A 26,020-nucleotide genomic window follows, 5' to 3' on the forward strand; every position below is an offset into this window, starting at 1 on the left:
TGTTTTCATCATAAACCAATAATAAGTGTTTGAGAAGATAGCTTTAACCTGATTTAGGCATTAAACAACATATACACATATAGAAAAATCACATGGTATCTTATAAATTTGTATAATTTTTATGTTTTTATGTACTACCTACTTTAAATTTTTTAAAAACTTACACATGAAGTAAATTTACACATATGTAAATTTTTAATAAAAACTGAACAAAGCAGCAAATGTCAATAGGTTAAATTTGGCTGCTAAACACACAACAGGTTTTTATAACATCTTTACTCAGAACATAACTCAAAGGAAGCATCCAAGTGGTACCTTGAAAAGTCTAAGCTGAAAACCCTGTGGGATAATTTCTAAAGGGTAAAGACAACTGTCATCCCCTTTAGAATTCACACTTAACTCCATCACATCCATGCTGGTACCCAAGGCATCCCATTTTTCAAATGAATACAGCCCCCCGAAAAAGGACATGTACAAATTAACATAAAACATAGTCCTTATTTTCAAAGAACAAACTAAGGTGAAAAGTATCAAGCAGATTTTAGAAGGGAGTGGAGGGTGGAGCAGGAAGAACCGTCAGTCTCCGACGCTTCCCACCGCAGCTCTGGCAGCCAACAGACAAGTGCAAATCAAACAAGAGGTCAGAACCCTACCTTCTCCAAAATGAACTTGTTTAAATACGGCATGTAGCCCTGATTGGAGACAGGCCCTTCATCGTCATCCCTGAAGTGCTCTTCAAGGGCAACAGGGTCATGTGGAACCTTCAACACCGTGCACAGGTTATGGGAAAGCACCTAAGGAGGAGAAAAAGAGTAGTGTGAAGCCTCCCTCTCTAACACAGGACACTTCCACTGTGTCAACACAACACACCGCTCTCTGCCTTGGCGAGAAAAGGTGGAGGGTGAACTCGTAGCACACTGGGGTGCCTGCTGCTCATGAACCTCTCATTCCCTCCCCAGTTTGGCTCCACTGCCCACGAGTCCATACTAACACAGCCACTGTGAATATAATAGCCCTTATAATCGGTTAGTAACTGGCCCACATTAGAAAGAAGGGCTCGGGGCAAGAGAATGTGTTTAAAATTAAACTTGTCCCCCAAGTATAGCAAGGTCAGCTAATTAGAGCTACTCTAGAGAAGGAACATGACAGCAGGCGGCACAGCCAGGCATTGTGGACAAGGTGGTGACCTGGACAGGTCACTGCCTCTCCAGGCTTCGGGCTTCCCATTTACTAATTAGGAAGGATCAGACTAATACACAAGTATACCACAAGGCACTCGGCAATCGCTAAATGTCCAAACCTCTCTATAATTCTATGACAATAGGTTAAACGTCAACATGAATAGAAAAGAACACAGACAACAAAAAAGAAATCAAGAGTCTGGTTTAGAAAAAGAAAAAAGCATCTGAGGTACAGTGGTTACTAGAGATTGGGAAGGGCAGAGAGAAAGGTGGCAAAAGGGAGGTTGGATTTATCAGTGCACACTGGGTGCATGTATGGAAACATCACACTGAGCCCCACTAACACGTACAATTAATATGCATTAATAAAAAATCTTAAGGGCCAGGGATGTAGCTCAGTGGCACTGCCTGGCAAGCGCAAGGTCCTGAGTTAGATTCCCGGTACCGAAAAATAAATTAAATTAAATTAAAAAATAACTCTTAGGAGCCACCGAACTGGCTTCAGATATTTTATAGAAAATCTGTAGTCCACAGCATAAGTATACAAAGAATTACTACTTGCCTTGTTATAACCTAAGTACCCACCTTCACATCCAGGCAACAGGGGCCAAGGATTTAGCTCAGTGGTTCCGCCACCTGCCTCAAAACCACAAGGTCCCGATTTGGATCCCTAGTACCAAAAAAAAAAAAAAAAAAATCCAGGCAGCAGAATTCCCAGTCTAAGTTACCTCGGTACTAATGACATTTTTTAAATGATGCTCAAGTCTCCTCTATTTCATCTGTGCATTCTGAACGGGTCAGATGATATAGGTAAGGGTGTACTCTGATCAACAGAGCTCTTCCTAAATGTCAAATCCCAGGTTAAAATATCCCCTATTTTTCTCAGTCCTAACATTTAACTATTTAAGGAGCCATAATCACATAATCATCTCAGTAAACACTTTCAATTTCATTAAGCAAGAAACTTCTTCTGCATACAAATATTTCAGTTAGGATATTTTTAAGATTTAAAATTTTTAATCTATAAAAAGAACATTTGCATATCTTTTTTTCTAAATTGGTTTTGTTTCTCAAAGTGTCATTTATGTGGAGATCCTTTTGTACATGCTCTACTGATTTTAAGGAAGTGAGTCAAGTGAAGGAAGTAAACTTACAAGTGGTTATAAATGCAGTAATGAAGACTTTATCAGCCCTACAAAGCAGGCTGTGTTTCTCAAGCAAACCTTGTATTTGCCAGTTGAGCACATGAAAGGACCATGGTGAGGATTTTATTGAGGAATCTTGTGCCACAGTCAGCAAAATCCTAAATAGATTTTTTTTCTCATTTACCTAGGAAGGCTTGTAGTACTGACCCCCAAAGAGGCTCTGTGAGGATCAATTTCAAAAATGTAAAGTGCTTATAAGCTGTAAAGTGCTATGGAAATGTAAGTTTTAGAGAAATGAAAAGCGTATTTCTCAGGTAAGGCTCAAAGGTCATTCAAATTTTAAAATCACCTGGGACTTTACTATATAAAAATTCCCAACCACTGGTTAAGTTATAAAATGTTAAAAAAAAAAAACCCACGAGGAAGTTACTATGTACTGATATGAAAAATCTCCAAGATAAATTACATTAAAAAACAAGGTACATAAGAGTATATAAAGTATGCCATCTTTTGTGTAAAAGAAAAAGGGAAAAAAAAATAAGAAATTGGTGGGATACATAAGAAACAAATAACTGGCCAGGCGTGGTGACACACATCTGTAATCCCAGCTCTCAGAAGGCTGAGGCAAGAGGACTGCTGTAAATTCAAGGCCAGCTTGGGCTACATAGTGAGTTCAAGGCCAGCCTGAACTATGTAGACTTTGTCTCAAAAAAAAAAAAAAAAACCAGAAACAAACTACTTTAAGGGGAAGGGCTTTAGTAGATGGGTGCCTAGGAATAGAAGACAACTTTTTTTTACTCTTTTAAGTTTTTTTGGGAAAAAAAAAAATTTATCAAAAAATGGACTATTTAGAAAACGTACTAGTTATTAAAACACTGAACACAATATATTTTTAATGGGCCAGCCAACGATCACATAGCTAAATCTACTTATCTTCAGTTTGTTCTTCTCCTTCTGTATTAACCTACCCCCTAGAGACTTCTAAGGAAGACACGCCCTGCAGTATGCGCCATGATGGATGGAAGAGGAGCTCACAAGGGCGATGAGTTTAGAAAAGGAAAACCAGTATGTGCCACAATGACTGCAGAGAGGAAGAGAAAATTTAACCAAGCACCTAAAGGATAAACAAGGGCAGTTTTTGGAAAGGAACATAGATAACTAGAAGACAGAACAGAGAAGGGGATAAAATGAAAAAAATAACTGATCTAAGTCCTCAAGAAACAGAAAGAAAACACCAGTCTCTCCCTGCCTACCCTGTCCTCTGCCTGGGAGTTTCATAGGTCCTCCAACTAAGGTCCTGGCGCAGGTCCTAAATGTCATATTGTCATCCTTCTCATCTCATAAATAGTTAAGTACTTGCTCAAAAGATTAAATACACCTTTTTAAACTAAAGTTACTGAGCAGAACTGAGATCCAGCTTTTATAATCACTAGTTCAACACTCTCCAGCCGGGGATTTAGCTCAGTGGTTCCGCTCCCTGCCTCAACACTCTCCAGTAATAAGGAGCATTACATGTTCAGTTGTCTAACATCAGCAGTGTTATGTGGAAGTGCTTAGTTTGATTCGGTAAACACATTTAAGATTAAGATTTGACTCTAGACTTCAGCACTGGACAATTAATCAGTTCTTTCTGGGCATGGTGGCACAAGTCTGTATTCCCAGCACTTGTGAGACTGAGGCAGTAGGATCACTGCAAGTTGGAGGCCAGCCTGGGCTACACAGTGAATTCCAGGCCAGCCTGAACTACATATGGAGATCCTGTCTCAAAAAAATAAATGAATAAATAATAAACATCACTCTTGTTAAACACAGGGATGGCTAAATTCAGTGATAATATCCTTAATCACCTTTACTTACTTAAGCAAACTATGAGGGAGGGAGCACATAAGAGCAGCCAGGACCAGGAAGAGACCCAGTTCCAATCCTGGTATGGCTGGTTACTTGCTTGCTTGGTCTCAGTATCTTCATCAAAAAAATGAGCAGTTGGGCCGGGGATTTAGCTCAGTGGTGCCACTGCCTGCCTCGCAAGTACCAGGTCCCGAGTTCGATCCCCAGTATCAAAAAAATAAATGAATAAAAAAAAATGAGCAGTTAGGTTTATGTATAAAATTTCTAGGAATTAAAAAACCCAAATCTGTTAACTGTCAACCCAAATTCATTTCATGAATTCAGCAAAAAGAACTATAATGTAGATTAGAACTTCACCTTTCTTTTTTTTTTTTTTTTTTTTGCAGTACTGTGGATCGAGCTCTGGGCCTTGCACTTGCAAGGCAGGCATGGTGCCACTGAGGTAAATTCCCAGCCCAGAACTTCACCTTTCTTTTTTCATTGTTAGTATGGCCCAAACAAAGAAAGTAGTTATCAAACAAAACAAACTATGACAGAAAGTGCATTTCTAAAAGAGGGGAAAACTGCCAGGGATTTAGCCCAGTGGTTCCACCGCCTGCCTCAAAAGCATAAGGTCCCGAGTTTGATCCCAGGTACAAAAAAAAAAAAAAACCACAGTGTTAAAAGAGGGGAAAACATGTTTTATCTGATATTTAAAACTGTTTACCAGCAATTTTTAAAAAGCCTAGACAGTATTTCAAGTTTTTTAAAATAAAAAATAAAATGTATAGCCAGGCTGGGTGGTACACGGTATAATCCCAGTACCCAGAAGGCTAATGCAGAAGGATCGTGAGTTTGAGGCCAGCTTGGGTTACGTTCCTAGACTCAGCCTCAAAAAGTAAAAAGAAAAAGAAGAAGAAAAGGAAAAAAGAAGAGAAGAAGTAGCAGCACCAGTGCCACAATGTTGATGGCCAGAATATAAACTAGCATAAGAACAGGAAAGTTCTACAAACCTGCACAGCAACCTATGCTTTTTAGGCCAGACTCACACTACTCATCAGCTTATTTTAGTCTCTACACTGCTATTTTACAGATGAAGAGGCTAAATCAGAGATCAGAAGATCTGCCCCAGCCCGGTGTGGTGGTACAGGCCTGTAATCCCAGCACTTGGGAGGCTGTGGCAGGACAATCACCACAAGTTTGAGGCCAATCTGGGCTATGTAGTGAGTTTAAGGCCAGAGCTGCAGCAAATCTGCCTAAAGAAAAAAAAAAGAAGAACAAGAAAGAGGAAAGAAGAAGAAGAAGAAGAAGAAGAAGATCTGTCTCAATCTGGGGTTAGAACACAAACCTCTCACCATAGTACCCTTTCCACGTGTACCATCTTCCCTCTCTTTCTGGTAAAACAGAGAGCCCTGTCTAGCAAAGACGGCAGTGGACACACAAGCATGTTGTTTCTAAGCTGCAGCGATGAGCTGGGCTCCCCCAGATCCCCTGGTCAGTTCCCCTTGACCCAGCTCAATGACCTAAGAAAATGCTATGGTAAGGAACTCAGAGTGCCTGAAACATGGGGCGGCCCACTGTGAGAGCTCTGTCTCCCAGCACCCTCCTTTGGGGGAAACCGGTCCAAGAGCCACTAGCCCTTTCTCCAGATGAGGAAGCTGAAAAACAGATCGAGACAAAAGCAATCAGAAAGAGGACTAAAAGTTCTTAATTTGTACAAGGACTGACCCCAAATCACTCTAATCAGGGTGTTTTTAAGTTTCTTGAAAACCCGGAATTATCCCACTTCAAATGCCTGCCCTCTCCATTCTTTTAGCACCCACATGATTGCTAAGCAACTTTGCTCTCATTCCCTGACCTGAAGAATAAACTATTGTTACACAGTAAAGGATCCCTACCCATGCCAGAAACTCATCTCTCCCCTGGCTGGGTGGGGGCCCAGCTCAGGGCCCTGCTGAAGAGGTGACTAATTAGCTGCTCCTGGTCTGCTACCCTTCAGCAACTTACCATTTACCCTTTTTAAGGATTTTCCCCAACTATCATGAAAACGAAATCACCAATGGCGAACAGCGAAACAGTGCTTTAAACACTTGACGTTCACCCTCCTTCCTCCTAAAGGTGTAGCGATTCTAAAAGGTCCTTTGAGATGTGTCCTCCACATCATTTTCCTCTACGGGATGTGCATGCGTAATGGGCAAGATTCAGCACTGCACAGAAGGTGGGTGGGGAGCTCTATTCCAATAGACTTATCTGAACCCACACAATTACAGAATTATAATTCATAATGGGGGATCTTTTTTAAAAAAACATGAAAATTCCTGTCCCATTTATAAAATTTCAAACTAATGGCAAATTACTGGAAAATTCTTCCTAACAATGAGCCAGAATGACCAACTTCCTAGCACAGCTATGCCCTCCCTTCAGGGCATTGTCTACTAGAAGTTCTGCCCCTTTCCACATGGAGTCACAGTCCCCTTCCGGACAACATCCTCTAGTTCTGCTCGTCACTGCTTTCATCATGCTTGCTTTCCCTTAAGCATCTTTATTCAACTTCAAAAATCTCAGTCATGTTTACGCTGCCCTCTCGCAATCCCTGAGAACAATCACTTACCATCCTAGACACTTTTACCAAATAGATCTTCAGTCCTGCTTACAGGACCCCCTTGCCTAAGAGTCATCAAGAGCCTAAAGACGTAGAAGCCAGGGGCGTATCTGAGCTCCACATTTAAATTATTGCACCAGCCAACTCACTTTACCTTCCTAGCCTTATTTTTCCTACTCCTCCGCAGCAAGAGTAGAACTCCAGCTAAACAGCTTACTAACTGAGCCCCACAGCACATCCTACACCACCCCTCTGCCCTTCTCTGAGCCCCCCAGCAAGGCCCTATCCCCACTTCCATGTCTATCAAAATAAATGCCATCTTTTTCTGAATCCTTCACCACTCAAAACCAAGCCGTCTCCTCCTACTGTTTCCTACTGTTATGTTACACTACCACAAGTGTATTTCTTCCCCACAAGAGTGTACACATTCCCAAGAGCAAGGCCCATGCCTCACCCATCATTGCATACCTACAGCAACCAGCCATAATACTTTAATAATGACAACACACTTTTTGTTTATTTTTTCCCATTCCAGGGATCGAACCCAGGACCTTCCACTTGCGAGGCAGGCACAGGACCACTGAGCTACATCCCCCACAATGACAACACTTTTAGAAAATATCCTACTCCTCTCTGCTTCACATAAAAAAAAGACTGGGGCCTAGCTGGACATGATGGGGCAGGCCTGTAATTGCAGCACTTTAGGAGGTTGAGGCAAAGAGATCACAAGTTCAAGCCCAGGCTGGGCAACTTAGCAACTGTGGGAGACCCTGTCTAAAACTAAAAATAAAGGGGTAGGAGGGAGGGGAAGCAGGGAGAGGAGGAGACATAAAAAAGAATTAAGGTATGTTATACACATTTACCAACGCTCTACAATGAATGTAATCATTACGTAGTGTAAACATGTACTAATAAAAATTAAAAATTTAAAAAACCCCAAAGCCATTAAAAAATTAAAGGGCTGGGGGTGTAGCTTAGGACAAAGGCCTTGGTTTCAATTCCTAGTACCTGGGAAAAAAGACTGGGGCCTGGGACTTGGCCTAGGTCACAAAGTAATTAGTAACAAAGCAAGGACCAGACCCCAAGCCTCCTGTCTGTCCCTGTGATGCCTTGGCTGGAAACATTCCCCTTCCACCTAATCACCTTCTTCCCAGAGAGTCATTCTTTAAGAGCTCAGGGAAACCTTCACCAACCAAGCCCAGCCAAAGAACTCCTCCTCACCATTTACCGTGTTCAGTTTCACATGCTAGTGATACCTCAAATACCTAAGTCCAACTCAGTGAGGCAGGAAACCGCCTATTTTTCTTCCATGTCCATCACAGTGACTAGCATGGAGCTAAGAGAGGACTCAGTAGGAGCATAACACAGACAGATTAAAATATCTAAGGGCTGGGGATTTAGCTCAGTGGTCCCGCCGACTGCCTCACAGGTGCAAGGTCCCGAGTTTGATCCCCAGCACAAAAAAAAAAGATTTCTAACTCATAAGTATCTGTCTCGATGCTGTCTCTGTAATATGAACTACAGTGTATGTCACTGGTTTACATTTCAGCTGAATCATTTTTAATAAGTTAGTTTTGATAATTCCTCAACTTAGTCATCTTCAGAAACTAAACATTGGTAAATTTGATTAACAAATATTTTTAAATTTGTCTTTAAGAAGAAAAGACACCTGGCTGGGCACAGTGATGCAAGCCTGTAATCCCAGCTACTGAGGAGGCTGAGGCAAGAAGACCACAAATTCAAGGCCAGCCTGGGCAATACAGTGATACTCTAGATCAAAATAAAAAATAAAGGGCTAGGGATGTAGTTCAGTGGTAAAGCACTCCTTGGTTCAATTCCCAGTACTGGAAAAAAAAAAGATGATGATGATAAGGAAGAGACCATAAGTTTAAAAAGCTATTGGCCCGGGGAATTAGCTCAGTGGCACCCTACTGCGCCTGCCTGGCAAGCGCAAGGTCCTGAGTTCAATCCCCGGTTCCACCAAAAATAAATAAATAAATAAATAAATAAAAAGCTATTACCGCTAATATTCAAACCACTCTTAGAAATTAGTAAGAAGCCGGGGATTTAGCTCAGTGGTTCCGGCACCTGCCTCACAAGTGTAAGGTCCCGAGTTTGATTCCCGGTACCGACAAAAAAAAAAAAAAAAAAAGAAATTAGTAAGAAAAAGATCACCTAATAGGAAAATGAACAATGGGCATGAACGAAATTCACTAAAGAAACTAAAGACTAGTAAATACAGACTATCTTGTAAGTTCAGGATGGGATTCCTGGGACCTATAACTTTTGGACTGCACTTTTAAATTGAAGCATAAAGTCACCTGTTGTGTATGATTTCTGGTATGCCTCTGCCTTACAATTTCTCTACTAAGAATTCTTTAAATGTGATTTGTTACTGTATCACATTTTAAGGAAACCATACTTGAAGAGTTCCAAAATATACATACTAAAGGAAGCTTGCCCTCTGAATGAATTTCTTGTGTTATGTAGAATTTCATATCTTGCAGTGCTCTATAGAAAGATTAAATTCCACTCTTTCTCACTTCAAAAAATAAAACACTTAACTTTATAGTAACCAAAAGAATGCAAATTTTTTAAACTCTTGCTTTTTGTCTAAGTGACATTTGAGTGACATTTGAGCAGACAGACACAGGCAGTAAAGACAGCCAGTATCTAACCCTGGAGAAGTTACTGACCAGATAGTCTCAATCACAACTACCAATATTTTGGGCTAAATAATCATTTCTTTGAAGGAAAGGGAGGGGTCCTATACATTGTAGGATTTTTAGCAGCATCGCTGGCTAAAAACATCTCAAAAATTTGTAAATAAGAAAATGGTAAAATAAAGCATGACACATTAACACAGTGAACTAGTTCACAGACGTTATAAAGGATGGTATCTGTATCTATAATGATTGAAAAATGACAGAAAGATGCCCCTAACATTGGGTAAGAACATAGCACATATGTATTTTAAAAAAACAAAACAAAATTTAAAAAATTGTATGGAAGTGCTATTTAAAAAAAAAAAGAACGTAGCACATGAAATACGTTTCTACTTCTATAAAAAGATACATATGTCTGTATCAGCACATGCTTGGGGGGGTGTTGGAAGGGATGTGTTAAGAAAAAACAATCACTGAAAAGTTAGCTGCATTTGCCTTTGCTGGTGGAATTTCAAGTATTTAACCTTTGCCTCTACAGTGTACTGTTTGAATATTCTAGTGTATGTTCTTTATGATCAGAAAAGGCTTTTACATTTATAGAAAAGTGAAAAAACATGGGTTGGGGATTTAGCTCAGTGGTTTCGCCACCTGCTGCACAAGCACAAGGACCCAAGTTTGAACCCCGGTACCAAAAAAAAAAAATTAAATAAATATTAAAAAAAAAAAAAAGAAAAGTAAAAAACCTAAAAGAACAAGGGAGTGGTTTACTATGATCTGAATGTATTCCCCAAAATTCATATGTTGGAATGTAATCACCAGTGTGATAATGCTAAAAGGTGGGGCCTTTGGGAGTCCTGCCTGCAGGCCTCCCTTCTTCCTTCCCTCCCTTCTACAGTGCTGGGACCGAGCACATGCTAGGGAAGTGCTCTACCAATGAGCTACATATACCCTGAGCCCCTAGCAACCAGACAGAGGGTCCTCGGGTTCAACACACACTGAATCTGCTAGGACCTTGATCCTGGACTCTAGGCTCCAGAAAGGTGAGAAATAACTTTCCACTGGTTATAAATTACCCAATCTGGGGTATTTTATTATAATAGCAGAATCAGACTAAGATAGGATTTCTGCTAGAGAGCACCAGTGAATCTATAAAATGTGAAGAGATTGTTGAAAAACTATAAAGTTAATAGATTAACTCAGGTAAGACATTCGCAATAAAGTATGCTTTACCAGGCTTCTTGAAACCACTGCAATGGGCAACAAAGTCCCCCAAACTAGGACAGCTTCCTTAGATTCCAGCCCCCCACTGAAAACATAGCACAAACAAATGTCTTCAAGATAAGCCATCTGTGAGAAGACTTAACTCCAGTAAACTTCCCGCCCTACCACTCTACGTTCTGTAAAAAGATCTGTATTTTTTCTGTCTGTGTAATACCAAAACCTAATAAAGCACCTGATCGGACAGGTGTTCAATATGTATCCAATTCAAAATTTTTGAAGATTTTTAATTTCTTCTTTTGCTTCTGGACCATTTTTACCTAGATCTGGGTCTTTGAATTCCCTCCCCTCCCCCTCTTCCTCCTCCTCCTTCCTTGACAATCTCACTATGTAGCCCAGGTTGATCTTGAATTTATGGCAATCCTCCTGCCTCAGCCTCCTGAGTGCAAGGATTATATTAGTGTGCCACCATGCCCAGCTTTATACTACCATGCTTCCAGAAAGAACTTTTAATTGGAATCTCTAATTCAGATCACTTTTAGAGTAAAGCATAGTGCCTCCATTAGATACTAATAATCCCAGAAACAGTCAATTATAACTCATCTGACCTGAGATCTAGTAAAGCAATCCAGTTCCTTAAAATCAAATATAGACCTCTGAGAAAAGGACACGGTAAGAACAAATATGTAGCTGGGTGTGGTGGTACATGCCTATAATTCTAGTACTCCGGGAGGCTGAGACAGGAGTATGGAAAGTATGAACCTAGCCTGTGCAACTCAGCAAGACCTTGTTGCAAAATAGGGCTGGCTCAGTGAGAAGCTGCAAGTTCAATCCCCAGTACTAAGAAAAAATATATATCAGAGAGGACTCTGTACTAAAAAAGAACAAAATTAGGCAGCTCAGTTGAGTACATTCTTCTCCAAGAGAAAATCTGAAACCACAGTGTATATTCAAGGTGATGAGCAAGATTTCAACTCAGATTTACCTCAGCTGAGCCATCTTCTGATCGCCTGACCCCTTACGGTTCCTAAAACTGGCTTCCATCCCTAACAATCTGAAATGGCTTTTCAAAAGGATTCAGTGACAAAGAGATGCATAAGAAAGGAAGTGCTGTCCAGCTACAAGGGTTGTGCTTAACAGCCACTAACTACCGTCAGTATGCCCCTCAGCCAAGGACTACTCGGGTTCTCCCCAACACGAGGTTCTCCTAAAAGCAACCTCTCCAGAGCTCCTGGTACCACCAAGTCTGTGGTGTGGTTTTCGAGCTCCTTCTCCCACTCTGCCTATTCTCGCACCCCGTCCCCAACCCCATCCATGTTCCTCCCCAGGGACCCTTTTCCACTCCTGACATGGCTTAACATCCACTTCCTGAAGCCTCTGCTTTCTTAGGGACACAACCTGGGACAGACAAATCTGTGGCCAAGTCACTCTCCCAAGTTTCTGGCACTCGGCAGCCTGAATCACCCATCACCTTAAGACCTCTTTAGACCCATGACAGAACTATTTTCTAAGTTTTTCAAGAATGCCTTTATGGGATAACATCCCTCACCTTCACCCTCCTAGTCTGAACATCTCCCAAAGCCTAGTTTCCAGCCCTCAGTTCTTCATCTTTATTCTCTTCTTAGAAAGTACCTTCATTCTGACAATTATAAGTCAACTCTATTCTAATGACTTTCATATTTTTTCTTTTTTTTTTTTGGTACCAAGAATTGAACTCAGGACCTTGTGCTTGCAAGACAGGCATGGTGCCACTGAGCTAAATCCCCAGCCCCTACTTTCGTATTTCTTTCTGATCTTGACCTCTGAAATGAGCACTAGAGATTTCCACTCTAAATCTGCCTCATGTCCAACATATCCAAAGGAGAACTCATCACCTTTCTCCCCAAAGCAGTTTGTCTGCCTGATTCTGTCCAAACCCTTACCAACAAAACTATGAAATCTCTTTTTCTTAGTTTATCCTCCTTCTGGATCTAATTCAGCCCCAGACAATATCAACTCCTCTCTCTACTGAGTGAGCTGCTGTGTAGACAGGGTTGAATATTTTTTCTGTCCCAGAACGCCTAACCAAAAAAGTGTTCCATAGGTGGAAGCATTCAAATTCGTCAGATTAATATTAGTCAAGATCAGTATTTGGTAGGAAGTGAATAGGAAAATTTCCGCTGTCACACATAAAGGCTGTAATGTTCCAAGATCCCTCAGTGGGTGCTTGAAGCCATGGATAGTACCAATCCTGTATAAATTGTGTTTTTGCCTGTACATATCTATGTAAAAATTTAACTTATAAATGAGGCATAGTAGGAAATTAATAACAATAACTAGGAATAGAATAGAACAATTATAACGACATATTATAGTGCAAGTTTCCATTTGATGTTGGACCACAGTAAACTGAAACCACAGAAAGCAAAACAAACAATAAGAGGGGCTACTATACATCTTATGGTTCCCACATTTAATAGATAATCTTAAAATACAAGAAGCAAAGCAAATTTCCTAAAGTTGCCCACATAAAAGACCTCGGAATTCCAGTCTAGTTCAACCTATTTAGTTTGTTGTCCCAATACCAAGCAGTATTTCTCAGGTCATTACTGAGTCCTGAATCTGCTGCCACCAACCAGCTCCTGCTCTTACTCCAGTGCATCTGGCTGAGCACCACCACCCTGTGAACACAGAGGACTGCAGGGAAGGGAACAGTATGCCCGTCCTGGAACGGCCTACTCAGTGAAATGCAACAGCTTTCAACATTGTCCACTGACCAAAACAACTTGTATACTAACCGGTGAGACTTCTGGCTGGTGCACCATGCCTACAAATACCACTCTCCTGGTCCATATTAAATGCTGCAAAGCTAATTATTCCTAAATAAACAAAAAGTATAGGAAACATAGAAAAGTCTTATAATTAGTCTTCCATAAATATTATGGAAGTCTGTGCCCCAATCACAAGATCTCTATATATGAAACTTAAGTATATGCACATTTTTTCCTAAATATTGTTTCCTTAGTTTCTGAAACCTGCCAGTTTCATATTGACAGAGTTGGAGTAAAAAATGAAACATGAAGTTGTAGAAGGTGCCTGTAGTCCCAGCTACTCAGGAGGCTGAGCCAAGATCACTTGAGTCCAGGAATGCAGCACCAGCCTGGGCAATATTGTGAGGCCTCTTAAAAGAAAAGAGTTGGGCATGGCGGTGCATGCCTGTAATCCAATCCCAGCACTCCAGAGGCTGAGGCATAAGGAGCACTGTGAGTTCATGGCCAGCCTGTACTACATAGCAAGACCCTGTCTCAAAAGAAAACAAAAGGAGAGAGGGCCAGGGATGTAGCTCAGCAGTGCAGCACCTGCCTGGCAAGAACGAGACCCTGAGTTCAATTCCTGGTACCAAAAAAAAAAAAGAAGAAGAGCATGTATGAAAATGCCACAATGCAGTCAAGGTTTTGTAAAATTAATATGCACTAATAAAAATATTTAAACAAAGGTATAAATGAGCTGTGGGATGAGAAAAAGAAAAACAGAAAGAAGATATATAATGAAGATATAAAATGAAACACAGCCCTGAGGAAGCTAAAGCACGCTGAGGCAAAGGACTACCCTATGCTCATGCTCCAGGACAGGTCAGGGACAGGGGAGAGAGACTGAGGAGGCGAACAGAGCACACAGCCAAGGTCAGATCTTCGATTATTCTGACAGAGGAAGGTTCTGTGAGTCCCTCATACTTGGTGGGAATGAGAAATCCGCATGGAGTGATGGCAAACTTACAAGTGTAGAAAGACCGCCCAATGCCTCCTCCATCTCTAGCTTCATTACTGTGTACCCCTGGGACTGCGGTCAGACCCAAAAGAGATACAAAGTGGGATCAGGAAGGCTCGGAGTTTTGAGACAAGATGAGAACTGCACAGGTGACTGAGATGGAGGGCAACACCAAAAAAAGTGTCTCATGGTTTACACGTTATCCTCAACAGGGCAAAAAACCTCATGTGTAGCCAGGCATGGTAGCCCATGTCTATAACCCCAGTGCTGGAGGGAGACAGGAGGATCCCAAGTTTGAGCCCAGAATGGGCAATTTAATGACTTAAGGAGACCCTGTCTCAAAAAATAAAAAAGGGCTAGGGATGTAGCTCGGTGCAAGGCCTTGGCAATTCTCAATATGAAAAAAAAACAAAAAACAAAACAGGTTTGTTCAAAAAAAACCCCAAAATCCCAAGTTACCTCACTGAAAAGTTTCTAGCAAGAAATGAAAAAATAGAAATAACCCAGAAGTCATTATCATCATTTTAAAATTTTTTAAATCTATTACACTCTTCAAAGAGGTGTCTTTACTGTTTCATTTTGGTGAAATAAAAAATATTTACAAAGACTTTAACAGGCTCAACCATGACCCCCGATACCCCAACCCTGTTTTTGTTTTTGTATTCAATTAGACTTTTTGTTCCTCAACAGGAACAACTTTCACCACATGGGTTAACAGAAATATAACACAAAAGGTTAGGGAGTGAAAACTCTATTGGCCAAGTTCATGAGAATTAACCACATCTTTGTACATTGTGTTTCACACAATAAAGGCAATCTGCTTCCTTTATATTTTCAGCTGAACGCTGGCCTGGCTCAATTACTTCTGTAACTAGCAAGTTTAAAACTTCTGAGACTAAATGCCTACATGGGAACAGAGCACAAGATGTTATTCACATGATATGCAAACTAATTGCAAGGTTAAGAAAAAAACATTTAGTTGAAAATTTGTCACTGAAAAAATAATAAAGACACAAACTACCCATTGTTCCTCTAAAAATTGGTTTCATTTAGATCCTCATTAGAGTTGTAGGCTCTTTTACTTCTGAAAGGTACAATTAAAGAAAAAAAAACCTGTTTCTAAAAATAACAGGATAAAAATGCAAAGCTTATTTCAAGACATTTTCAGCACACATGTAATTCACATTGCAACCATAATTGCAAAGTAAAGTTATAGCAGAGGTTGCAAAAATACTACTGAAGTTTGCTATATTTAAGAGGAACATTTGCTGCAACAATATGTATTAATTTTAAGATACACTGTGATCTGTTAGGAACATAAGAAACTAGAAATAATAGTTACTCCACAGGGCAGGGAACCAGCCTGGGCTAAGTGTTGGGAGAAACTTCTGTTTTTTGGGGTTTTTTTCCAATACTGCGGACTGAATCCAGGGCCTTCCCCAAGCTTTCTTCCCAGCTTTTTAAATTTTGAGACAGGGTCTCACTAAACTGCCCAACCTGGGCTCAAACTTGCAATCCTCCTGCCTTAGCCGCCCAGAGTGCTGGGTGTACCACCACACCTGCCTGAAACTTCGCTTTTATAAACGCCCCTTTTTATGAATTTTATACCCTGTGTATACATGAACTATTCAAAAGTTCTCTAAGTATTTGTTTAAATAACAACCTTCATTATTATATCTTCTTAGAACTGCATGAATTTCTAAGTAACATTGGAGATTTTGTATCTTTCAGCACAATCACCTACCTGCTAATATGAAAATAGTTTTTAAATATGAGTAGAAGAAAAACAATTATTACTTCTATTTCAAATAATGTACCCCAAGTTGGGAATTTAGCTCAGTGGTTCCGCCGCCTGCCTTGCAAGTGCAAGGTCCTGAGTTCAATCCCCAGTACCAAAAAAAAAAAAAAGAAATATTCAAGAAACACAAGTTTAAACACAAGTACAGAATGTGTTTCTGGAGGTTTCTTTCCCTGCCACCACTAATCTGCTATCTACTTCATCAACTGAAGAAGTGAAATAACTCTCTCCACAATTAGAAAGCACTTAACTTAAACATTCCCATCATTTAGGACTCTCTCTACTCTAGCCTGCAAAACAGAGGAACGTGGAATTAACATGGCGTCTACAGAGGTGCACAGGCTGGGTGCAGGGTGAAGGCCCATGCAGCTGCTGCTCAGGAGGACCCCGAAATACCAAAGCCGCAGCCTGAGACAAAGGGCTCCCCTAGAGTGCGAAGCTGCCAGGGAAAAGCCCAAGGTGATCACAGGGAATTGAGGAAAGAGTGAAAGAGTCAAGGTAAGGAAAAGGAGGCACAAGTGGTCTCCCCCTTTTCGGGGGGGTGGGGGTGCTTTAAAGAGTCCAGACTACTGACCTTCGATGACCTCATGCCGAGCTGTTTTAACAAGGAATTGGCAACCACTGAACATCTGTTTCTATCACAGTTTTGTATGTCACAGGCAGTTTTTAAAAACTCTGTTCTAGGCCAGGCATGGTGGTGCACACCTGTATTGCCAGAGCTGGGAGGCTGGGGTAGGAGGATGCCCTCGAGTTTGAGGCCAGCCTGGGTTACATGAGTTCAAAATCAGCCTTAACTACACAGTAACCGAGATACTATCTCAAAAAAAGAAAAGAACAAAACCAAAAAAAAGAAAAAAAACTATTCTATATTTATCTTATTAATGCTTGATAACAGTATATATTTGCAAGAGTAAGATCTTTATTACATTATCGAAATTTTCTTTGGATTTTAAGTTTTGAAACTTATTTAGAGGGTGTGCCCCACTGCACACTGGACCAGAGTTTGCCGTGGAGAGTCCTTCATCCTGGGAAACCGAGTGTGGCCAGGAAACGGGTGCAGCATGTCATGGAAGGCATGGTAGTGGGGAACTTGTGCTGAAATATCTGTACACAATCTGAAGCAGCAGAGCTGCTGCCTCACTGCAATCTATTGAAAGTCAGCGCTCCACACAAGGATTTGTTTTCTTAAAAAAAAAAAGAGAGAGACAAGAGGAGAAAAAAAAAAAAACCTCAGGACAGTAATTTCTGTTTTACTCATATACACTATTAATTAATTATAAAAAGCCCAGCATAGTGGTGCATGCCCACAATCCTAGCACTCGGGAGGCTGAGGCAGGAGGATCGCTGGGAGTTCAAGGCCAACCTGGGCTACATAGTAAATCTGAGGCCAGCCTGGACTATGTGGCAAGACCCTGTCTCAAAAAATTAGAAAAAGGAAAAAGTTTCAAAAGCTAGTAAAGAAAGACAATGAACATTTAAAAAAAAAAATAGGTATAAAAAATAAGCTTTTCGTATACTGAGGGCCCTAAAGGTAAAAAATACGTATTTATTCCCAAGATGATGCTAAGACTCAAAACCTCTTTTTACAGAATAAACATCTAGTTTACAGCTTGTGGAAGAAGGAATCAATCTTATTACTTTATAATCTCCAAAACAGGTACATACAGCAATAATAAATTAACTCTCAAAGACAACAGACCATGTTTTCCCTAAAATTTTCTTCCTCAACTCCAATGTTGCTCCAAAGTGGTTTTTATCTCTGATTTCCGGTCCCATGGTTTCTCTCCTTCCTCTCCTCACCTACGCCAGTCATTCCCCCAAGACTGCCAAGGGCTTTCTTCTCCTTTTTCCAAGCACGCTTTCCAAGGACATCATCTCCAGCTGAACATCCACACATTAAAGACCTAAGAATAAAAACTCTACATGCCCAAAACTAAGCATCTCATTTCTTCTCTAAATAGCTCCTTCTCTCAACTTCACAACTCCTATTAAAAGCCACTACCATTCATTTGGTCAAGCAAGTTGAATTTCAAGACATTTCTAAATCCATCATTTTCTGGTTTGGTTTGGTTTTTTGAGACTACGTAGTCCAGGCTACCCTTGAACTCATGGCAATCCTCCTGCCTCAGCCTCCCAAGTGCTGGAATTACAGGTGGGTGCCACCACGACAGGCTAACAGCTGTTTCTTAATCCCACTCATCCTCTATCCATCTTCCCTGCCTCTAGCCCCTGCTACCTCTCACCTGGCTTCCTATTCCTTTCTGCCCAATCCATTCCAGCCTGCACACACACTTCCCAAGTAGCTTGCTAGTGGCAGGGCTTGGTGACGCACACCTGTAATCCTAGCAATCAGGAGGCTGAGGCAGGGATCACCTTGAGTTTGAGCTCAACCTGGGCTACATAGTGAGTTCAAGGCTAGCCAGAACTACATGGTGAGACTCTGTCTCAAAAAAAAACCAAGAAAACAACCAAGTAACTTGCTAAGGCGCCATTTTCATGCGTCACCATCCAAAGAAAACTCAGAGCCCTGGTCATCTACTTAACTAGTCTAACAATAAAAGCCTTCCTTCTGTGTATTAACTCCAATACATTCCTACCGCTCTGTCACCCACAGGACAAACATTCATATTCTATACTCCAACCAATATAATTACCATAAGTCACCATAAATGCTAATAAGTCCAGTCTCTTGCAAGAGTGCACAGTATTTCCTAGAACTAACAGCAGTCAATAATTATCCATTAAATGAGTGAATGAACAGAATGGGTTTAACTTCTCCCATTACATACTATACTCACCTCTTCACTTCCATCAGAGTTTATTTCCAATAAGCTTTTCTTAGGAAGTAATCCAACCAGTGAGAAGTAATCATCTCTCCCTCTAAAGTCTCATGGACCCGAATCTGTCACACTGTCATACTCAGCATCTTCTATCCAACAGGATTTCTGTATTTCTTATCTTTACCACCAGACTTCGTGTTTTTTAAGAACAGGACAATTATGTGAGTAATACAATCTATATCTAGAAAGAATGCTTTCTCTAATGGTTTACTCTCTTGATTTCCCTACTAAAATTTAAACTCCTTGAAGGCAAGGATTCATGTTTCTTTTTTCCCATGTTTCACTACTACCTTATCACCTTTAGTATTAAGTACAATCTCAACACATGAGATGTAGATTATACATTAAGTAAATGTATCAATTCTGTGCCAAAAGCACAGTGGCACAAGCCTATAATCCCAACTACTTGGAAGGCTGAGGCAGAAGGATCCCAAGTCCATGCCAGCCTGGGCCAATCCCTCTCTCAAAGTAAAAATTAAAAAGGGCTAGAGATATGGTTCAGCATTCCCTGGGTTCAATGCCCAGTACAAAGGAAAAAACAAAAAAACTCTGATGGTAATTTAAAAAGATAAGTGTCAAAAATATTTTAGAATACTGCTGTTTAAAAATCAATTATATGCCGGGTGTGGTGACACATACACACCTGTAGTCCCAGCACTCAGGAGGCCAAGGCAGGAGGATTGCTGAGAGTTTGAGGCCTGCCTGGGTTATGATATTTTCTCTAAGGAGCTATTCTTATGGAGCTAAAAGTACTAACCTTTTTATTAAATTAGCATGGTATACTGGGCATAGTAGGGTACATGCCTATAATCCTAGCACTCTGGGAGGCTGAGCCAGGAGGATAAGTTTGAGTCCAGCCTAGACAATTTAGTGACTTAGCAAAAGACTGTCTCAAAATAAAAATTTTTTAAAGGATTGGGGATATAGCTCAGTGGCATAGCACTCCATTATCACAAAATAAATAAATCAGCATGGTACCTTATACAATGTTAAAACACAAAAGATTATTGTTTGAGTGAATCAACAAATTAAGGCAATACCTGGCAAGCACAAGGTCCTGAGTTGTATCCCCAGTACCACAGGAAAAAAAAAATTAAGGCAAAAATTCTACTGCTAGCAATGGAACATCAAAGTTCAGAGTTAAACACTAAAAAGAAGAAACAAAAATTTTTAATTATTTTTAATTCTATAAACACTGGCAAGGTGAACATAATTGAATTAATCCCAAAGTCTCTAACACAGACAAGGGAAAGATAAAATATAGCTGCATAGATGCATCAACATGATCTTATGGTTGAAAGCTAGGAATTGGGATTTAACGCTTCCTGCCAAGCCTGCTATCTAAAATCCTCTAGGCACCAGCTGTTGTGGTTCATGCCTCCTGTCCCAATTACATGGGAAGCTGAAGCAGGAGGATCAGTTGAGCTCAAGAGTTTGAGGCAGCCTGGACAGCCTGGTATGAACGGATCTCCAAAAAGAAAATCCTTCTAGGCATCTGGGCATTTCCTCTAGGCAGCCATAAAGACAATTTTTTTGTTGTTTTTGCCCTTTTTTTTGGTACCAGGGATCGAACTCAGGACCTTGCACTTGTGAGGTAGGCAGTGGAACCACTGAGCTAAATCCCCGGCCCATAAAGACAGTTTTAAATGGAGCACAACAAAAGCAACAGAAAAACATTTCATTTCTGTCATGGATTGGAAAATAAAAAAATGAAGAAACATTGGCTAGAAAGTGTGGAAATCTGCCAAGCATGGTGGTGCACACCTGTAGTCTAGCATTCAAGAGGCTGAGACAGGAGGATCACTGTGAATCCAAGGCCAGCCCGGGCTACAAAGTCAGTTTAAGGTCAATCTGAACTACATAGGGAGACCCTGTCTCAAAAAAAACAAACAAAAAAGGATTCCACGTATTAAAACTTACAGAACTGTACACTACGTTAATTTTTTGAAGTAAAAAATTTAAAATATGTGGCTGAGTGGGCCGGGGATTTAGCTCAGTGGTTTCGCTGCCTGCTGCACAAGCGCGAGAACCCGAGTTCGATCCCCGGTCCCCCCAAAAAAAGAAGTCTGTGCATAATAAAATATGTGGCTGATCTCCATGGGCCCTTCCAGACTGTGATTCTAAGAATGAGGGAAAAAAAGATGGCAAGCACAAGGTCCTGAGTTCGATCCCACATACTGAAGGAAAAAAAAAAGAATGAGGAAAAGTGAGCCAAACAAAAGGAAGGCCAGGGAGAATGCTAGGTCCTGCAGGCATAAATGCCACTACTCAAAAGAACTTCCCGATTATTACATAAAATATACAAAGCAAACCCAATCTTCAGAAATGCATTCCCAGAAGAGGTTAAGAAAACCAGTCATTCAGATCCAAAATGTGTATATTTAAAAATGTCTGTGAATGGCTCTTCTTGTCTGGTTCTATATTTTAACACTTTCAAGAAGCTGCCAATTTCTCGTGGCTGAGTGCCACTTTCCCGGCTTGGGCTTTTTCTGGTTACAAGTATCCCTTTATGTGTACGTTACTCTCTGGCTCCGTGGCGGGGTCTTGGGCAACCACAATAAAATAACCACTCTCCAAAAGAAGTTGCTTTTGCAGAGTGCCAGAAAGATCAGCGCTCCTCACCCGAAACCAACGTCCTGGCCCACATTCCCAGACCCGAGGTCGCTGGACGGCGCGGGAGGCCCGGGTCCGGGGTGCCAGGTCCGCAAGGAGACGCACACTGGGGGGGGGGGGGGGTCTCGCCCTCCTCTCCCCGGGTGTGGGGCTGGGGACTGCAGGTGGCTCTGCCCAGGGACCACGGGCAAGTCCTTTCCTCTGCCAGAGAAGGGAAAACTCTGGGAAGGCCGTGGGAGGGCGCTACCTACCCCCTCTCAGAGTCCGAAACCCTGTGGCCCCTCGCACCACCTGGAGCCAGACTCGCCCCTCAAGTCCCAACCTGGCCTCCCCGCGACCTCGAGGGCACGGGCTCCAAGGCCAGAAGGAAGCTGCACCCTCCTGATCCCAGCCCGGCTCTAGCCCGCCCCAGGACCTCCGCCGCCGCCCGCCGCCCTCCGGCCCGCCCCTCGCTGCGAACACGGCCCGCAGGGCCCGGCGGGGTCCGAGGTGCGGGACGCCCACCTTGAGCTGCGACTTGGACACCTTGCCGCTGTGGTCCAGGTCCAACGCAGTGAAGGCGTGCCAAATGGCCTTAAGCAGCTCGTCCTTCAAGCCCCCCATGGTCTTGCGGGCCGCAACTGCGTGAGGCGGCCCCGCCTGCTCCGCCAGCCCTCAGCGCCTCAGCACCGGTTTGGGCACCCCCAGGGTCCGCCGCGAAGTCACCTGACCGCGGCAGGCCCCGCCCGATCCCGCCCCCTCTGCAGGCCTCTCCCTTTTATGGGCGCGCCCGCGCTGAGCCAATCGAAGGCCATGCCCGGCTTTCTGTCTGGTGTGGGACCGTAAACACCACCCAATCCCTCTCACTGGTTCCCAGACCGACTCAGGACATTTTCAGTGCTTGCGTATACCTCAAATAAATGCTCCCCATCCTGAGGAAAAATGTGAGGCAGCCTGTCTCACCCAGGCTGGAATCCCGCCGTGAAAAAGAGCCCTGTCCTCCCCCAGGAGGGAGGCACCGTCTCAGGAGGCCAGACACGACGCCAGAGAAAAGTCCCCTGACCCAGAGTCCCAAAGGACTCCCGATCCTAAACTAGCGACCCTAAACTAGTCTCCCGATCCTAAACTAGGGAGGGTGCAGAGGGGAGGGGGCAGGGAAGAACCTCCGAAGGAGGCTGGTTCGTTCCCTTCGCCCGCATGTGCTGATGCCTACTCTGCAGTGAGCTCTGGGAGCCTGCAGATTTAAGGTGGCTTAGGACGTCGACTCTGTTCACATCTCGGAAGGGTCCGAACCGGAAATGCTGCTGGCCTGGTGTCTCCGTGCTTGTGTGGTAGGAAATCTAGGAGGACTCTAGCAAAGCACTCCGAATGGGTGGACCACTTAAAAAAATTTATTCCAATTTAGAACTTTCCTCCTGATTATAGCTGTTCAATTCGTGTCTGTTAACGATGGTGTCTCGAGCTCTTTGGGCTTCAGATTCTCTTATATAAAATGAGCCTGGGTGAACCAGATGTTCCAGAAGGACTCTTCTTGCACTACTAGCATCCTAGGGTAACTTGGGTGACTTCAATCCCATTAAGTTACACACATAGTGCCGCTCCTCTCCCATCCAAGACCAAATCTGGACGATGTGGAGAAAATAAATACCAAGAATTTTTGAAAGGAGGTGATTTTCACGTAAGTGTGGTTTTGTTTTCCTTTTTAAAAGTTCCTTAATGTGCCAGGCATGGTGGCACATGCCTGTAATCCCAGCACTCTGGGAGGCTGAGGCCGGAAGATTGCAAATTGGAGCCCAGCCTGGGCAATTTAGAGAGCCCTCATCTCAATTTTTTTTAATTTAAATTTAAAAGAAAGGAGGATTCAAAAAGAGCAGAAAAGAGGAGCTGTATCAGTGAGTGGGATCAAAGGGAACCTGCTAGAGCGGAAAAAGGAGGCCCTTCTGTACTGTAAGGAGCAGAAGCAAAGGGACTCCTCTTGCCCTGCCAGAGTCCAGTCTGTTGTTTCTCTTCCCCAACTCCAGGCCAAGTCTGTCAGTCAGCAAAAACACGGTTTAACCTCTAATTTCTTCATGTCTACTCAGTTTACTCTAGGTAGTGACAAGAGATCCTTCTTCTCAAGGCTCAGTTTAACCACTAGATGACACTCCTCCTCTCAGGATTGGAAAGCACCAAACATATTCCAAAGCCCGCCCCCCCCCCCCGCTTTAATCACACAGAAGGGTATCAGCTTATGCTACAGGTCACATGTTCATCAGGAAGAGAGATAGCAGCGAGCTCCATTCTATTCTCATGTGTTTGGATTCCAGTTTGTCCTCACTGTCCCCCAGTTCAATTCAGCTTCCTGCCTGACTGCTAATCCTGATTGTTAATGGGTTTGGGGGTGCTGGAATCTCCTTCTAGAAGTGGTTTCCAGGTTCTTTCCATCTTGAACAAAGAATTGGTCAAGACAAGTGCAAAAAGTAGCAAAGTTTTACATTTATTAAAGGAAGGAAAACATGCTCTGCATGTTTGGGCCAAGTAAAAGTAGGGAAAAGTATACTCTACAGCATGAGAGCAAACTATTGTGCAAGAGAGAACATGGCGGGCTGGGCATGGTGGCGCACACCTGTGATCCCAGCACTCAGGAGGCTGAAGCAGGAGGATCACCATGGGTTTGAGGCTAGCCTGGGCTACTCAGTGAGTTCAAGGCCAGCCTGGATTATATAGCAATACCTATTGCAAAAAAAAAACAAAAAAAGATGATAATAGTAATAAAGAGAAAGAGAGAACACAGTGGTCCAGATCTCAATGGCAACTGTCTTTTGTATCTCTTGTTCCTCCAGCTAGCATCAGATCTAGGACATCCTACAGAAAACTTGCTCAAGTTCTCCTGAAAAGAACTGACAATTGACAACAGCACCCTCTGGTTCTACGTGCAGGGCTTTGGGAACTGTTCTGCACATGTGTCCTGGGACTTTGCAACTGACAGGTTATGCCAGCTTCCCCAGCCAGTCTGCCATGCCCTAATCTCCTGCCTCACTGTGCCCTGGAAACCTCAGGCCCATTACTAGCTGCAAGCAGTCTTGCATGGTCTTCCTTGGCAGCTTTCCTTTGTCGTCTTTAAGTTAATGGCTATTCTCTGACCCATCCAGCCATCTCCTTTCCAACCTTTTTTCCCTGGCTTCTCCTGCAAAAGCTAAAAGAGCCTCACGTGTAGCCTGGGAGGACAGTGAGGGAGTTGTTATAAAGGTTGGTGTTATGAGTTGAAGTGTACCCAGAAAATTCCTATGTTGAAGTCCTAACTCCCAGTGCTTTAGAATGTGATCTCTAGAGATAGTTTTCACAGAAGTAATCCCGTTAAAATGAGGTCATTAGAACAGGTCCTAGTCCAATATGACTGATGTTCTTCTAAAAGGGTGAGTTTGAACATAAACATACACACAGTAAAAGTGCCACATGTGGGCCGGGGATTTACCTCAGTGGCACTGCACCTGCCTTGCAAGCACAAGGTCCGGAGTTCAATCCCCAGTACCAAAAAAAAAAAAAAAAAAAAAAAAGGAGCAAAACAACACTAGATAAGCTGGGCACACCTGTGATCCCAGCACTCAGGAGGCTGAGACAGGAGGATTTCAAGGCCAGCCTGGGTTATATAGTGAGTTTATGGAAAGTCTAAGAGACTTGTAGAGGCAGCAACTTGGACTGAAAAGGAAAGAGTTAGTTGAAAGTGGAAAGAGACCTCCAGGCAACCAATTCTGCATGGAGAGGAAGTAGACTGAGAAAGCGGCTCCTTTACAAAGGCTAGTTCTTATGGGAAGGGAGGGACAAACAAGTGCAGAACTAAGAACCCAAAGGAAAGAGCCCAGAATCATAAACACTCCCAAGAAGGACAATAAGGCCTTAGTCAAAGAACTGGAAACATGTGTCTGGGTAGATTTCAGAATTTCTATGGACCAGTGATGCTGATCTCAAACTCACTGAAGTAGCCCAGGCTGGCCTTGGAACTCGTGGCAATCCTCCTGCCTCAGCCTTCTGAATGTTGGCATGCACCACCATGCCTGGCCACCTCCATCTTTTTGAAGGGAAATATTATTGTGGTTTTACTGTCCTTATGTAACCACTACATGTTGGCCAGTGTGCAAAAAGCAGTTGACATAACAGGGCTGACCGTTATAAACCTGTTTAGAAAGACCTATTTATGAACTTGGTCTTTGGCCAGCAACTAGGAACTAAGATTGGAGGAGTGTTACTATCATTAAATAATAAAATTGGCTCTCTGCGCCCAAACTGTATGAACAATAAGTTCTGGAAGTCTGTAATGTGGGTAATGTCAGGCAGAGGCTGCCAACATGACCAGCCCTCCATAAAAGGGAATAATAAGCTATATGTGGTGGCACCAGCCTATAATCCCAGCTACTAAAGAGCTTG

At 42.4% G+C, this 26,020-nt stretch overlaps 1 protein-coding gene across 4 annotated transcripts in view; it reads right to left on the reverse strand.

Moving 5' to 3' along the window:
• Swap70 (switching B cell complex subunit SWAP70) overlaps nucleotides 1-22,354 on the reverse strand; it is a 79,935-nt gene extending 57,581 nt beyond the window's left edge. Inside the window, exons 1-3 of one of the 4 annotated variants that reach the window (XM_087211315.1) lie at nucleotides 22,142-22,316; nucleotides 1,767-1,851; nucleotides 654-794 (exon numbers count right to left, since the gene is read on the reverse strand). In XM_087211315.1, the coding sequence (XP_087067441.1) occupies nucleotides 654-686 (33 nt within the window). In that variant the 5' untranslated portion in view covers nucleotides 687-794; nucleotides 1,767-1,851; nucleotides 22,142-22,316. Of the gene's footprint in view, nucleotides 1-653; nucleotides 795-1,766; nucleotides 1,852-22,141 lie in introns of all 4 variants that reach the window. The other 3 variants (XM_087211312.1, XM_087211314.1, XM_087211313.1) reach the window with 3 other exon arrangements.
• Between the last annotated feature and the right edge of the window lie 3,666 nt (nucleotides 22,355-26,020).

The sequence above is a fragment of the Heterocephalus glaber genome, unplaced genomic scaffold (genome assembly GCF_053883595.1).
Source record: "Heterocephalus glaber isolate CG9 unplaced genomic scaffold, H.glaber_assembly_v1.0 deba00001428, whole genome shotgun sequence".
NCBI lineage: Eukaryota > Metazoa > Chordata > Mammalia > Rodentia > Bathyergidae > Heterocephalus > Heterocephalus glaber.